Source organism: Ursus arctos, unplaced genomic scaffold (assembly GCF_023065955.2).
Source record: "Ursus arctos isolate Adak ecotype North America unplaced genomic scaffold, UrsArc2.0 scaffold_9, whole genome shotgun sequence".
In the NCBI taxonomy this organism is placed as follows: Eukaryota; Metazoa; Chordata; class Mammalia; order Carnivora; family Ursidae; genus Ursus; species Ursus arctos.
This window is the reverse complement of record NW_026623111.1, coordinates 74,579,360-74,592,596: the sequence shown is the minus strand read 5'-3', so window position 1 is coordinate 74,592,596 and position 13,237 is coordinate 74,579,360. Positions and strand designations below refer to the sequence as shown.

The following is a 13,237-nucleotide window of genomic DNA, read 5'->3' as shown; positions in this document are numbered from 1 at the left end:
TAGTTCATCATGCAGAAAACATGCTTTATAAAAGCTTAATTTCGCATAGCTATTTTATTTAATAGCAAAGATTTTAAGGGTAGAGCACTTTTATAAATACAGAAATTTATCTATAGAGCCCTCTTGGAAATTCATTTTTATGCCCAAAATAAAATTTCTACAAGACAACACAAACTCATTCACAGAGATCGGTAGTGTTAGCAAAGCATCCCCAAATACACTCTTCTACCCACTTACTTCAATACGATAGGAAAATAACCTTACATGAAATGCAGACAATATCTACTAATTCAAAAGTCTGTAAGTTTTTTAAGTCCCATAGTTAAGTCCCACAAAAGATACCAAAATTAAATGCTTAGCTTCTAGTTACAAAGACAAAAAGCCATACCACTATACTTGAAAATGTGAAAAAACAAATCGAGACCATTCATGAAAGGAAAGCATTCAATTTACCAAAACAATGGACAACTTACTTTGCCTTCTTTGTATTTTCAGTGTCCGATTCTTTCACTGAAATATAATAAGCAATATCCAATATTAGTTGACTTTTTTAACTTAAAAAATCACTTGAGCAATTACCTGTACCAATCAATATCAAGTGGTCAAGCTGCACAGAGCCACTAAAAAACATTCCACATCATGCTGTCACTGGCTATATACTATGGTCAGTACTACTACTGCCACTACTGCTCCACTTTTCAATGCAACTCTCCTGGGTTAGCTTCTTATTTACATTACCCACATTATGCATGGCATAATTTAAGAACAAACTGCCTCAGGAAAATTACTGTTTTCCAATAATCACCCATCTGTCTAAACGCTATTCTCTATGGCAAAGAACATTTGTATATTAGAATCCTTAGGTATTCACTTACAATGTTCAGTCCCAGTGATCTGGGCGAGGATTCGGAAAGAACGAGACTGAGTCGTTCCAGTCCTTGGACGCCAGTCTTCAGTGTCCTCAATCAGTCTCTTCTTGCTGGCATCACTGTGAGTTGGTATGTGATAAAACTCTGTATTGCGCTCCACGATGTGTTTTCTTGGTGGGCTAGGATTAAAAGGGAAGGAAAGAATTAAAAATTTTTAAATCATGTTAAGGGTAAACTATTCTCTGCCAAATTAATTATAATTTACACATTTAATATCAATTCTCTTTTTTATATCTTTTGCTTTTCCAAGTGAACTCATCAGCCTCAATTTTCTTAAAAAGGAGCCCTTCTGTAATAGACTCGCTTTTTCTTAAACTAGTAAAAAAAAAAAAGGCATTTATATGCTAACATAAAATAATATAAATATCTATTCAAGAGAAAGTTTACCGTTTAGGTGGGGTTTTCCTTTTTATTGACAGAAGAAGGCAGCAGAAGAGAGATTCCAGCATAAAGGAAAGGAAAAGAATAAGAAAAGAAGGAAAATGATGAGAACTGCAAAGTCCACAGGAGTTTTTAAAACTTTTTTGAAATAACTTGTATTGTTCTTCTACCTATCTTATGCCTAACAACACAGGTATGGACTACATTCACAACCACTGGTAAATATCAACATATTCCCAAAATGTATTGGCTTTCACAAAATTAAATGAACATATCTTCACTACACCCAGGAACTAAGAATGGTTTAGTACAGGCTAAGTCAGTAATTCCAAACACAATTTTGAAAAGGGTCAGAACTGTTACTTTCTATGGTTTTCTCATTCATGTGTACAGATATCCCTCATCCTAAATAAGTTGTGTGAGGGTCAGTGTAGGGAATAAGAGCTGTGGTATATGGGAAACCAATGAAACATTGATCAAAATAACAAGATGTAAATCTTGGCTCTATGACTTTACAGATGTGTGATTTTGGACAAGTCAACCTCACTGAGCCTGTTTTTTCATTTATAGATGAGTATATCACATATGAAGTGGCATTGTTCCAAGCATTAAATGAAATAATACATGTGAAAGGGATTTGTAAACTACAGAATTCAAGAACTTTGAGTTTGCTAAGAACATTCATTTTTCTATTAACAAAGCATTAACATTAATGAATTTATAATGTATATTAATACTTTAGCCTAAGATCTACTGAACATAATGAATACTCTGCTCTCTTCCCCCTCCTCCCCAAAACAGGACAAATGCAACCTTTTAGAAACTATGAGTCTAATTCCAAGAGAGAAAAAGGAGCCTAAGTCTGGACTAGCAGACTATTGCCATAAAATCCAAGCAGAGAAAAGTGCTCAAAGAGTATCAGATGTGGGTGGCAACACTTCCTGGGTGTAACTCATTGCTAGAAAATCACAGTACTATCAGAATGCCACTGGACTGTTGTCATTTTAATAGTTACAATACCAAAACAGTCTCAGTATACCAGGAGAGTTTTTGCCCAGTGACCAACATGATAGGATTAACATTGATACTGGCTCTAAAAACAGACAGGTAATAGTTTCACTCATGACATCCTTCACTTACTGTGTGTTTTACCCAAGTCATTTAACTTCTCCAAATCTTGATTTTACCCATCTGAGAAAAGGGGATTGCATCTAACTAAAGAGTTGTTCTGAGGAATAAATAAGATCAATAATGTATGTAAAGTGTTTTCCAAAGTACTTAATGCACAGTAATGATCACATGATATGTTCTTTTATGATCACTGAAAACATTACTTGTAATGCATATTTTAAGACTATGGGTCATCCGCATATATAAAGAACAAAATACGGGCTCCTGGATGGCTCAGTGGTTAAGTGTGTGACTCTTGGTTTCTGCTCAGGTTCAGGTCAAAATCTCATGGAGCCACACTGGGGCTCCACGCTCAGTGGGAATCTGCTTGAGATTCTCTCCCTCTGCCCCTGTCCCCATGCTCTTTTCCTCAAATAAATAAACCTTGAAATATAAATAAGAGAATAAATAATATTTACACACAAAATATTTATAGTTTATGGTAAAATTTTAAGATTCCAGAAGTGAAATATCTAGTATTTTACTATTAATTACTAATTACTTTTATTAAAAATCTAATCCTTTTTAAAAGAGAATTTTAAAAAATTAGAATAGGTAGAGTACTTCATAAACGTACTACATTTAGAAGATAAAATTTCCTAAAAGACAACTCTTTATTTTATGCAATTACTTCAAAAACTTCATATTTAGCTACTAAACTTAAAGTTTCTCTATAATTAGTGAATGTACTTTACTCTTAAATGGTGCCAATTTCAACTATAAGACTGTTTTATTTTCTACAAAAGGTTTGGTCTGTAAAAATACAAAATGGTGGTGTCAAGCTAAGAATAAGTACACCAAGAATAATAAATGACACCACCTAAGAATACATTTTAGCCATGACATACGTGCAAAAAGCATGGTACACTTTGGACTCTCTGAAATTCACCATAGCTTAAGGCCTTGTGTTAATTGATATGAAGTTTCTAAACATTTACTTAGCTTTTCAGGCTCTGACACTCTAAACTCTGATGACTATGATGAAGAGAGTCATCTCAATGATTTTATTTTTAAAAATATATTTGAGATCAAACATAAATTTAACTATCAAAAGCAAATAATTTGTTTCAAAATATAGATATTCACAATTAGCAACTTTATTCAAATTAAAAAAAAATACTAAACAAGAGAGGCCCAAACTCTGTCTCTAACTCCAGTATACACGGTCTACAATACTTATCTATCTCCTTGAAGGTTCAGCTTACTACTTTTTTCCACTGCCAAAGTGGAAAACACACCCACTGATTTATATGAAGTTATTTAGCATGAAAAACATGTTTCGTAGGCTCCTTAACAAATTTGAAAATTCTTGCATGGAGAAGATGCTAAACAAGTCTGCTGGTGGTATTAAATTGAAAGTAAGATGGAAAGTTAAAGAGAGACAATGATGAAAATTACAAAAGGAACCACTGATTAGGTACTTACACGGTGCCAGGGTTACTGAAGGAGGAATAATACACACAAAAAATATGTAAAAGAGTAGAGAAGACATTGATGTTCCCCAGGATAATGGAAAATGGACAAATATGAGGCCAATAAAAAAAGGCGGGGAGAGAAAAAAGAAAGAAAAGGGAAAGAAAAATGAAAGAAAAGGGAAAGAAAAGGGAAAGAAAAAAGAAGAAAATAAAAAATGAAATAATGAAATTCAAAACAATGAATTTACATGAAGATATTACACAAAACAACATGCTTCAAAATAAAAATGTAAACACAGACAAAACTGAAAAAATGTTAGTCAAAATTCTGTATACTGTTAACAGAGAAGATCTACTATTTAAAAATATCCCTTTATTTAATTCATTTTATCATGAATCCAAATTCCTATTATAATCCTTAAAAAAGGCAGAGAATAAAATAATTATTGGATGTAATATGTAGAAACAGAACATTTTAGAATCACTTAAAATCAGAGCAGAATAGGAGAAAGTCTTTCACTCACATAATATGTGAAGTATATATTAATAGCAAATGTAATCTTCTCACAAAAATTATCCCGAATCATTAAAATAAAAACTTAACCGCCCCCCCCAGATCATTATATAGTACATCTGAAACTGTATGTTAACTGGGAGTAAGATAACAACCTAAAAAGCATGAAAAACATGCTGAAACAAATGTTATAAAGAAATAACATTCTGTTTGATTTTTCTCTTATTTTTTAAAAATGTGATTATAATGGGAAATATAGGAAGCGTACTGGATCATAAATAATGGGCTACCACTTAATTTTCATACTCTTCTCTGTCCGTCATTACCACTCTTACTCACAAGCAAATCCAAGTAAGTTTAGAACTGATTTGTAGGAACTCATGCTTTTGTACTATCAGTGACTTAATTATTACCCAAAAAGGCGTGTCTGATATGACATAGTAAAGGAACTACATTAATAACATCTGAAGAAAGAAAATCTCAAAACATAATTCATTCACACAGCCTATTAACTGTACAATCATTAAAGACAAATTATTTATATACCATTATGGATAGAGCAGATTGAAGTATAAACTCTACATAGTTTGTCAACACACTGCTGAATTAATTCTGAAATGAAGTTTTAGTCAGAGTAACTACTAATTCATTATGAACATAGTGACAAAAACTGCCTACCAGTTTTAATACTAAGACTGTTCAGTGTAGCTGTATTTCCTGCATATATATCAAAGTCAGTTTCATAAACTCTCTAGAGGGCTGAGTTCACTGAATGGCGGTGGGATGCAGGAGTAAGTTGATTTCAATATTTACTGATATTTACTCTGCTCTAGCCACAATGCAAAGCATACTTTCCTCTGTGCTGCTATTTTAAATAGCAGAGAAATAGTTTTTCAAAGTAACCTCCCCTGAACAGAATTTTAGATACATATTTAAACATTTTCAGGTTTCGGGGAAAAGTTTCATATCAACATGAAGTTGTGAGAGAAACAGTCTATGGTGTAGTGAGTGGCAACAAGTGGAGACTTGATTGGTTTCAACCTAAAGATGCTGATCTGTATATATCGAACAAATATTTCCAAGCATTTCAGAAAATATGTCCAAGTGGAATGGCCCATCATACACTGAAATGGCATTTGTGCCAATGTGACAATGAGAAGACCTGGCTTCACACCCTGGCTATGCTGTCCACTTTGCCCCATGCCCTGGATAATGTGCAATCTACAGAAGCCTCTCCTTTCTGAACAGTGAAATGGATTACAATTTCTTTTTCTTTCAGACTTCTTGTAAGGGCATATGTTTAATATATTTAAAGGAACTCTGAAAACCATACAAACACAGATTTGTTGTTAGGATAGATCCCCTAACTGATACGTTTTTTTTAAAAAAAAAAAGTACTATCAAACCCAACTGTAGTTTATGCACATTATTCATTCATACTCCCTCAACCCATTTAAAAACAAATACCAGTTCAAAGTAACAGAAATAAATCAGGGTCACAAGTGTGATGCAGAGGAAGGCACGTCAAACTGGCTTCAAAAAAAAATCTAAGCCTGAATCTTAATACTTACAAGATGCATGACTTGCAAAAATTAAGTAACCTCTCAGTATTCAAAGTTCAGATGAGAATTAAATCACATAATGCATTTAGAAACACCTAGCACAATGGATAGTAGTACTTAATAAATTAATGAATCTGAATCTTGAATTTAAAGAAGTATATATATTCAACCAACATGCTTAAATTTATTTTTCCATGGCCTAATTTTTCCCCTTTACAAGTCAAACTGTTTGTTATACTGGAATCTAGTAACTAGTCAAAAATCTTTGTGTATAAGAATTTAAGTAATAAATTAGGGCTTGGAGATCTTTCACTAGTACACTGGTGTGCTATATTCCTATGTGTATGTAACATGAACTATTCAGTTAGTGGAACCACAGCCATGCTGGAATAAAGTTGTTCTAATAATTTGATTGTTAATTCTCTGGTGTGCCTAATATAGTTAAATATTATGTATTTCCAATTCTAATATACACTGTGATGATAAATTTCAGCACATGGTCAGACTAATCATAACACAACATTAATTTAAATTGTTATCTAATGTGATTTTTATCTATTTTTAAGGCTATTAATCACCAGCCAGTGTACCGTCAAGACCAACAGACACAAAAGCGAGGTTTTAAAGGTATTCCACAGTGATTCCCAATGTCCGTGCCAATTACCTATGACATTTAGTAAGTCAATAACTATTTCTCTTAACTAATTTCAAAGGTATGTATAAACTTTCTATCATCCAGTAACACACAACTGTCCATGCAGAGGTCTAGAACTTCACCAACATTGTTGAAAAAATCAAAAAGTTCTTAAGAGACTTTACCTGGGAAACACTGGTTAGTTACATGAATTTGGAAAACAATTCAGTTTTATATAATATGTTATTCACTAGTGGTACATATGTGTATGCTTTCTCTTGTATCTTTCTCTTTGTCTTCTAATAGTCTCAACTGATACAAATTACATTCCCCCAAGCATTAAGTCTTATAAACCATTACACAGCAAACCCCACATGTATTTTATGGCAAAAGTTAAATACTATTATTTATTACCATAAAGCAATTCACTGCAACATAGCAATGCAAACCAAACTTATTGAAAAGACTAAATGTTGTTTTCTTTGCAAACATTTTTTGCAAAACATTAATTTTGCAAAAATCAGACACATTCATGCTGTTTACTCATATATAAATCACCGTATTTCCTCTCCAGTACTGTGGATACTAACTTTGTCACTTGTGTTTTCTGTAAAGAGAAAAGCATTTTAAAATATTACTACCAGATTATATTTTGTATCTTCCAAGGCCAGGTTCTTCAAAATAACATATTGGAACTGTTAGAAGAAATTGCAGTCCAACAAAATTGAAATTAATAAAGGATACATGAAGGACTTACCTCTTGAAAGCAGTGGCACATTATAATGCAAGGGCATATGGAAAGGGAAAAGGTAAAGTACTTAAACTACTTGATGCAAAATAGCTTTCCTTCTGAATATAAAGTCCCATTTTGTTCTAAGTAAAGAGGGAGAGGAGTAAGGAAAACAGCAAGTCAAGATCAATAATTTGTATATATAGAAGAAAGATTAAAAATTTCTTAAAGTGCCTTCTTCATTATTATTTATAAGAAGGAACAAGAACACTTACATAGTATTATTAAGAAATCTTCTAAAACTATCAACATAATTGATTTCACACTTTACGATGAATAACAATTTCTCAGTAGTAATGCATGATGAATGAACACATACTTGTGTCTTATGTTAATTAATCCCATATAAATTTGGGTGAGACACCTATCAAATTGGCAAATTGGCCAGTTACTTTAAATCACTTAAAGACTAATACTCTTTCTGCTTTGAGGAAAATGAAAAGAATTTAGCTTTATCCCCTTCTGAACTCTTAAATTTTTGGTTACTGGCATATATTATTTTTAAACTAAAAAGTAATTAATAAAAAGTCACAACTCTCAACTTTGAGTTTTGTTGCAGATCTTTTGTAGCATTATAAAAATATGAAAAATGTACTAATCACATAATTAGTAAATAGTCTAACAACGATTTCAGAAAAAGTTTGATACCTGATGAAAGAAATGCATTCATCAATACCACAAAACACCTATTCTTCAAAATGACAGGTCATTGACTAGTAAAGTGTGTGATTTATTTTTGAGTTCTCTAATCTAAATGTAGTAAGAGAAACGTTGACTGCAAATTTGTGTTTGAATTTTACAGACACCACACTGTTTTCAGAGTAATCAAGTTCTCATTGTCCTAACATCTGGATAACATTTGAAATTGACCTATTTTTAAAGATACCCAGTTTGCAATTGTGAAGCAGTACCTTGCATGTTAATGACGCAAAACATGTAATAATCCCACTTCCCCTGAATTCTTGCAGAGTGCTAGACACCGGCACGTGCTCAGTAATCACATGTCCACTGATTAAAAAGCCATCATTGAGGCCCTATTACTATAACACTACCTACGGTTTCAGTTTGAAAATAATAAGCTTTAAATCACTTTAAGTTTAATCATCAACGTTGTACTTATAAAATAAAAACTTAAGCTTCATACTCATATTTTCATGTTTTTAATGTAGTACACTTTTCCATAACCTCAATTTACTTTTACCTGTGCAAGTTTCCATTAAGAAGACTATCTTACATGAATCAGTAAAGTGGATTTTTTTCCCTTAAAAAAAAAAAAAAACCATTTTATAGAATTTCAAGGAATGTTAGTAAGGAGAAATATTTTTGTTTAGACACTTCTTCCAGTGGACTTTTTTACACTGAAACTGGAATTTAAAAAACATAGTAAACTTCTGCTTTTAGTTTTCTACGGGGCCAACAATTTGACAGGAAGCATCTTTCTTCTCAGAAGATCTTTGATTACTCTAAATTCTATTGTCTTAAAATAGACATACAGAAAAATACAACCAAACACACCTCAACACTACATACTATTTCTCTTCCTCAAATGAAAGAAGAAATAACATTCTTTGAAGGACACCAATTTGCCTCAGCACATACGTTAAAACTTTAAAAAGCCACCCACAACCACAAAAATCATATGTTCAGACCAGTAGCTGTTCTTCCAGACCTCCTGCTCTTTCTCTCAGCAGCAGCCTGGAGCCCTGCCACCGTCTTTTTCAAAGCCCCACAGTTGCCATGGCAGCAGTGCTACAGAAAGCACAGCCCCTTCATTACATGAAATTAACATTCGGAAGGGATTATCTCAGAAAGGACCTATGCACGCAATTATTTTAATTATATTTTCCTGGGAACTGGCGTTGGTAAAACCCATCATGCATGCAGATGATTTCCCTTTGTTTCCCTTTTAAAGTACATTTTTGTCACAATAAATCTGATCAAAATGATTTTACGAAAATGACTTCGGCTTCAAGTATGGTCACTGAATTTCAAAAAGAATAAGACGACCATCTATAAATGGAAGCTGCTGAAAATGCGCTCTGACCAATTTTTTTAAATGTCTCAAAAAGGAAAAAATCATAAGGACTAGATTTTCAAAAACTTCCAATGACATTATATATTTAGTGTCCACTTCTGTAAAGCCATTCATTTTAGAAAAAACTTTACAATGAAAACATTCTCTAATTTGCTTCTGATGTTTGTAGAGCATCCTTTGATGCTATTGTTCTGTCATTACTGTTTCCTTTTAAAGACTAAATTCTAGCTTAAGCTTATCTGAAAAGAATGTTGCTGGCTATCTGACCTAAGCTAATGCATCATACGTAGACATGAGTCAAAACTAAATTTGTTTTCTGTCTTAAGACTACTTCCTAGAAAAAAAGCTGCTTACAAGCTCCTCATTTCCTCTCTCCTTAGGGTGAGATATATAAGCTGACACAACTGTAACCACTCTGTTTAAACTTTTGGTGACTAATAAAAGGATGGAAAAAATGAGAAAGAAAGATTCAAGATCTGCCTTGCATTATACGTGCCAGCTGCTCCATGTTATGCCAGGACTTGGAGAAAGTTACAGAGTAGTATGTTACATGGTTCATAACATGTCAAAATGCATTACTCAGGTTTTGATTAGCCTATAATTGCCTTGCAGAAAGTGCTATGTATATAATATAAAGCTACATGTTAATGAAGCAAATAAAACTTCACCTCCTTTCCTTCAAAGAACCACTGATTTGGGGGGGGGAGGGCGGTTTAAATTATGTCCTGGAAATTGCCTGAAAGAAGAGTTTTGATAAGAGCAGAAAGCACCCTTGGCCACCTACCCATTTTGCTGTTTAATGTCACCCTGGGATCCTCTTCTCTGCCCCTCTGCTAGCTCCTGAGCAGTCTCGGAACACACGCTGGTGACTGTGGGCTGCCGTGGGACATTAACTGCAGGTTTACCAGCGCTCAGTGCAGATGAATGCTGGTCAGCACTAAGATTGGCATTAGCATGCAGTCCAGATGCAGCAAATGAGGGAGGAGTGACAGCAGCCACGGGTGGAGGGGAAGCATGTGATGAAGTGGTCACATGGGCTGGGGTGAAGGCAGACGATGGTGATGGGATGGATGTGACTTTTGGTGAAGACACAGAACCAAAGGGTCGTGGTGCCTTATTGTAGGCCATGTTGGTTGTGGAAGTGACTTTGGACACAGCAGGAGATGTAATGGGCACAGGTTTAACTACTTCTTTAGGTTCTCCCTATGTAAAATAAAAATAAACATACACAAAAACACACCAAATACATGCAAAATAGATTCACTGAAAAGAACACACAGCTAGTTTTTAAAAAGACAAACACAATCGTGTTAGCAGCCCAAACTTTACTTGTTTCTAGGTAAAAACAATGAGCATAACATGCATGCCAACTGATCCCAACATGCATAACACATATGCACATGATGAGTGTATTTTTTTATAAAAATGAAAGAAGTTTCAAAATATTTAGGATCTAGAGTAGGAAAACTATCAAAAAGCCTAATGCCATAAGTGTCAACAGACACTTTAATTTTCCAAAAGGAAAAAATTTTAAACACCCCACAATAAACAAAATATCACTAACCAAAACATTCATTTAAAAATATCCAGAGTCTTGATTATAATTCCATCTTTCAAACATATTTAATTATTCTCCAAAGTACAATTATTTGATTCATGCAGAAAAAAACAGCACATTTCTAAGGCTATTAAAAAATTTTTTTAAAACAGAAGGAAAAGATCATTTTCTCATCTAAAACAAAAATGTGCACATTCTAATGAATTATTTTGGATGAAGATATTGCTTAAAAGAAAAATCTCAACAATCCACCTGTTACTCTCTCTGGAATGTTTTGAGATATTATTTGGAAATGGAATAAAAATTCTTTCCCTCTTTCAAAATAAATAGTTAACAGTTATATGAGGGAAAAAATGATCTTAGATGTTTATTGCCATTTGTCAAAGAAAAATTAACTACTAAGAAAGATCAATTCCTCCTAAAATTAACATAATTTGTGTTTGCAAATCCCTGTCCCAAAGAAAGTGTGAAGTTAAAAAAAAAAAAAAAAGGTTAAGCCTCTGTGACATTCAAGAATAAATTCCTACTCACCCTACCATCCCAAAAGAAAAACAATCAAATTCTTTTAAAAACCTACAAAGGTGGCCCTATTATGTTTTATTTTAAGAAAAAAATAAGTAATCTAAATTAATCTTGTAGAAATAATAAAGTTAATGGGGGGGAAGTAACTCAATGTCTCAGCAAATTGTTATTAAGTAATTCAACAGAAACGCAAAATAAAATTAAGGAGAAAACCCCCAAAGTATAAACCAGCTATATATAAAAACTGGTTTGGGAAAATTTGAGGATATAAATGAGAGAAAAAAGGTACTTGCCAATAACCTAACCCGGAATACTCTGAAAATGTAATTAAAAACCTATTAATATTACTAATAAAATGTTATCAAAGACTTGTGATACTCATTTTCAGTAACCACTTATTTATTCTCTTTAAAATATGTGAATAAAGATAGGCAAATTAAAAGTGAATATGAATGTAAGAAATATGGACACATAATACATGGCACAAGAAATCATGTTTTAATAATATTGGTATAATTACAGACATTAATTATGTATGTGTTTATTTCTATCCCTTACTATCACTATTTCCAACCCCCAACAATCTTTAAAGGAAAAGAACTATAAGGAAAATTTAATTGAAACTATAAATTGTCAGTATGGCCTAAGACAAGGAATGGAAATGACAGTGATTCAGGAGGTACTATCAAGTGGTACCTTGTGATACCAGATGAGAAACACACCTTTTGCACAGGAACTGGCTCAGGCTTGGGTGTAGCAGATGCCCTGAAGGGGGGGGGGGGGGGGGAAGAAAGAAAAAGGAAAAAAGAAAACCATAAATTTTTGCAAACATCTTATTAATGGAATTTTTATTACTATAGAACTTAATATATTAAATAATCAGAATTAATAGTTTCATAATTCATAGTCTTGACTATTCATCATCTACTAATTAACTCATGTAACTCAAATGCCACAAGTACAATGGGTATTCATTAGTTTTCTACACACTCAAATGAGGAAGGACAAACACCAATTGTGTTTCCTAATGCACCCATGTTTAAGCTTTCAGTTAAGGTTATTCCCCACCCAAAACTGAAAAGTATAATAAACATGAATTTCTTATCCTTGAGTGTTCCTGAAATATCTAATCTGAACCTCTATCTCTAACAGTATCTGCCTTTTCTCCTAACATCCAGGAATACGTCCACAGGATATTGGGTCTCTGTGAAGACAATGAATAAATTCTGGCTGAATTGAGTCACCGAATGAGTATTTATTTTGTATTTATATTCTTAAGTGCTTATGCAAGGTAATATATTTGTTATGCTAAAACTAAAGAGTAAGTTCTTCCATTAGGCTATAATTTCAGTGAAGGAAATGACCATATCCCATCTGTGTCTCTATACCAGCACTGTGCCTGGCATGTTATAGGTCATCAGTGATGAGTGTGGAAAGGAGAGAATAAGAAGGGCAAAACTCCATGCATAGAACCTATTTCCAAATCCAAATTAAGAATTTTTGATATATGCTTTTTTGTATTATTACCGTCTCTTTGGTAAACATGGACTAACGGTAACAATAATTAATTTGGAGCAACTATCGCATATAATCATGACAAATAAATGAAGCAGCAACTATCCTTATCCCCATTTTTCAGATGAGGTATTTCAAAGTTTAGGGTAAGTAAATTACATAGGATACAGCTGGCTGACAGTTCTTATATATTACAATACACTAGCTGCAGT

At 33.2% G+C, this 13,237-nt stretch overlaps 1 protein-coding gene across 19 annotated transcripts in view; it reads right to left on the bottom strand.

Moving 5' to 3' along the window:
* PDLIM5 (PDZ and LIM domain 5) overlaps nt 1–13,237 on the bottom strand; it is a 218,675-nt gene that overhangs the window by 77,693 nt on the left and 127,745 nt on the right. For 5 of the 19 annotated variants that reach the window (XM_057309726.1, XM_057309725.1, XM_057309727.1 and 2 more), the window contains exons 4-8: nt 12,233–12,275; nt 10,215–10,633; nt 1,317–1,334; nt 876–1,048; nt 474–510 (exon numbers count right to left, since the gene is read on the bottom strand). In XM_057309726.1, the coding sequence (XP_057165709.1) occupies nt 474–510; nt 876–1,048; nt 1,317–1,334; nt 10,215–10,633; nt 12,233–12,275 (690 nt within the window). Of the gene's footprint in view, nt 1–473; nt 511–875; nt 1,049–1,316; nt 1,335–3,905; nt 3,921–7,195; nt 7,213–10,214; nt 10,634–12,206; nt 12,276–13,237 lie in introns of all 19 variants that reach the window. The other 14 variants (XM_057309731.1, XM_057309738.1, XM_057309739.1 and 11 more) reach the window with 6 other exon arrangements.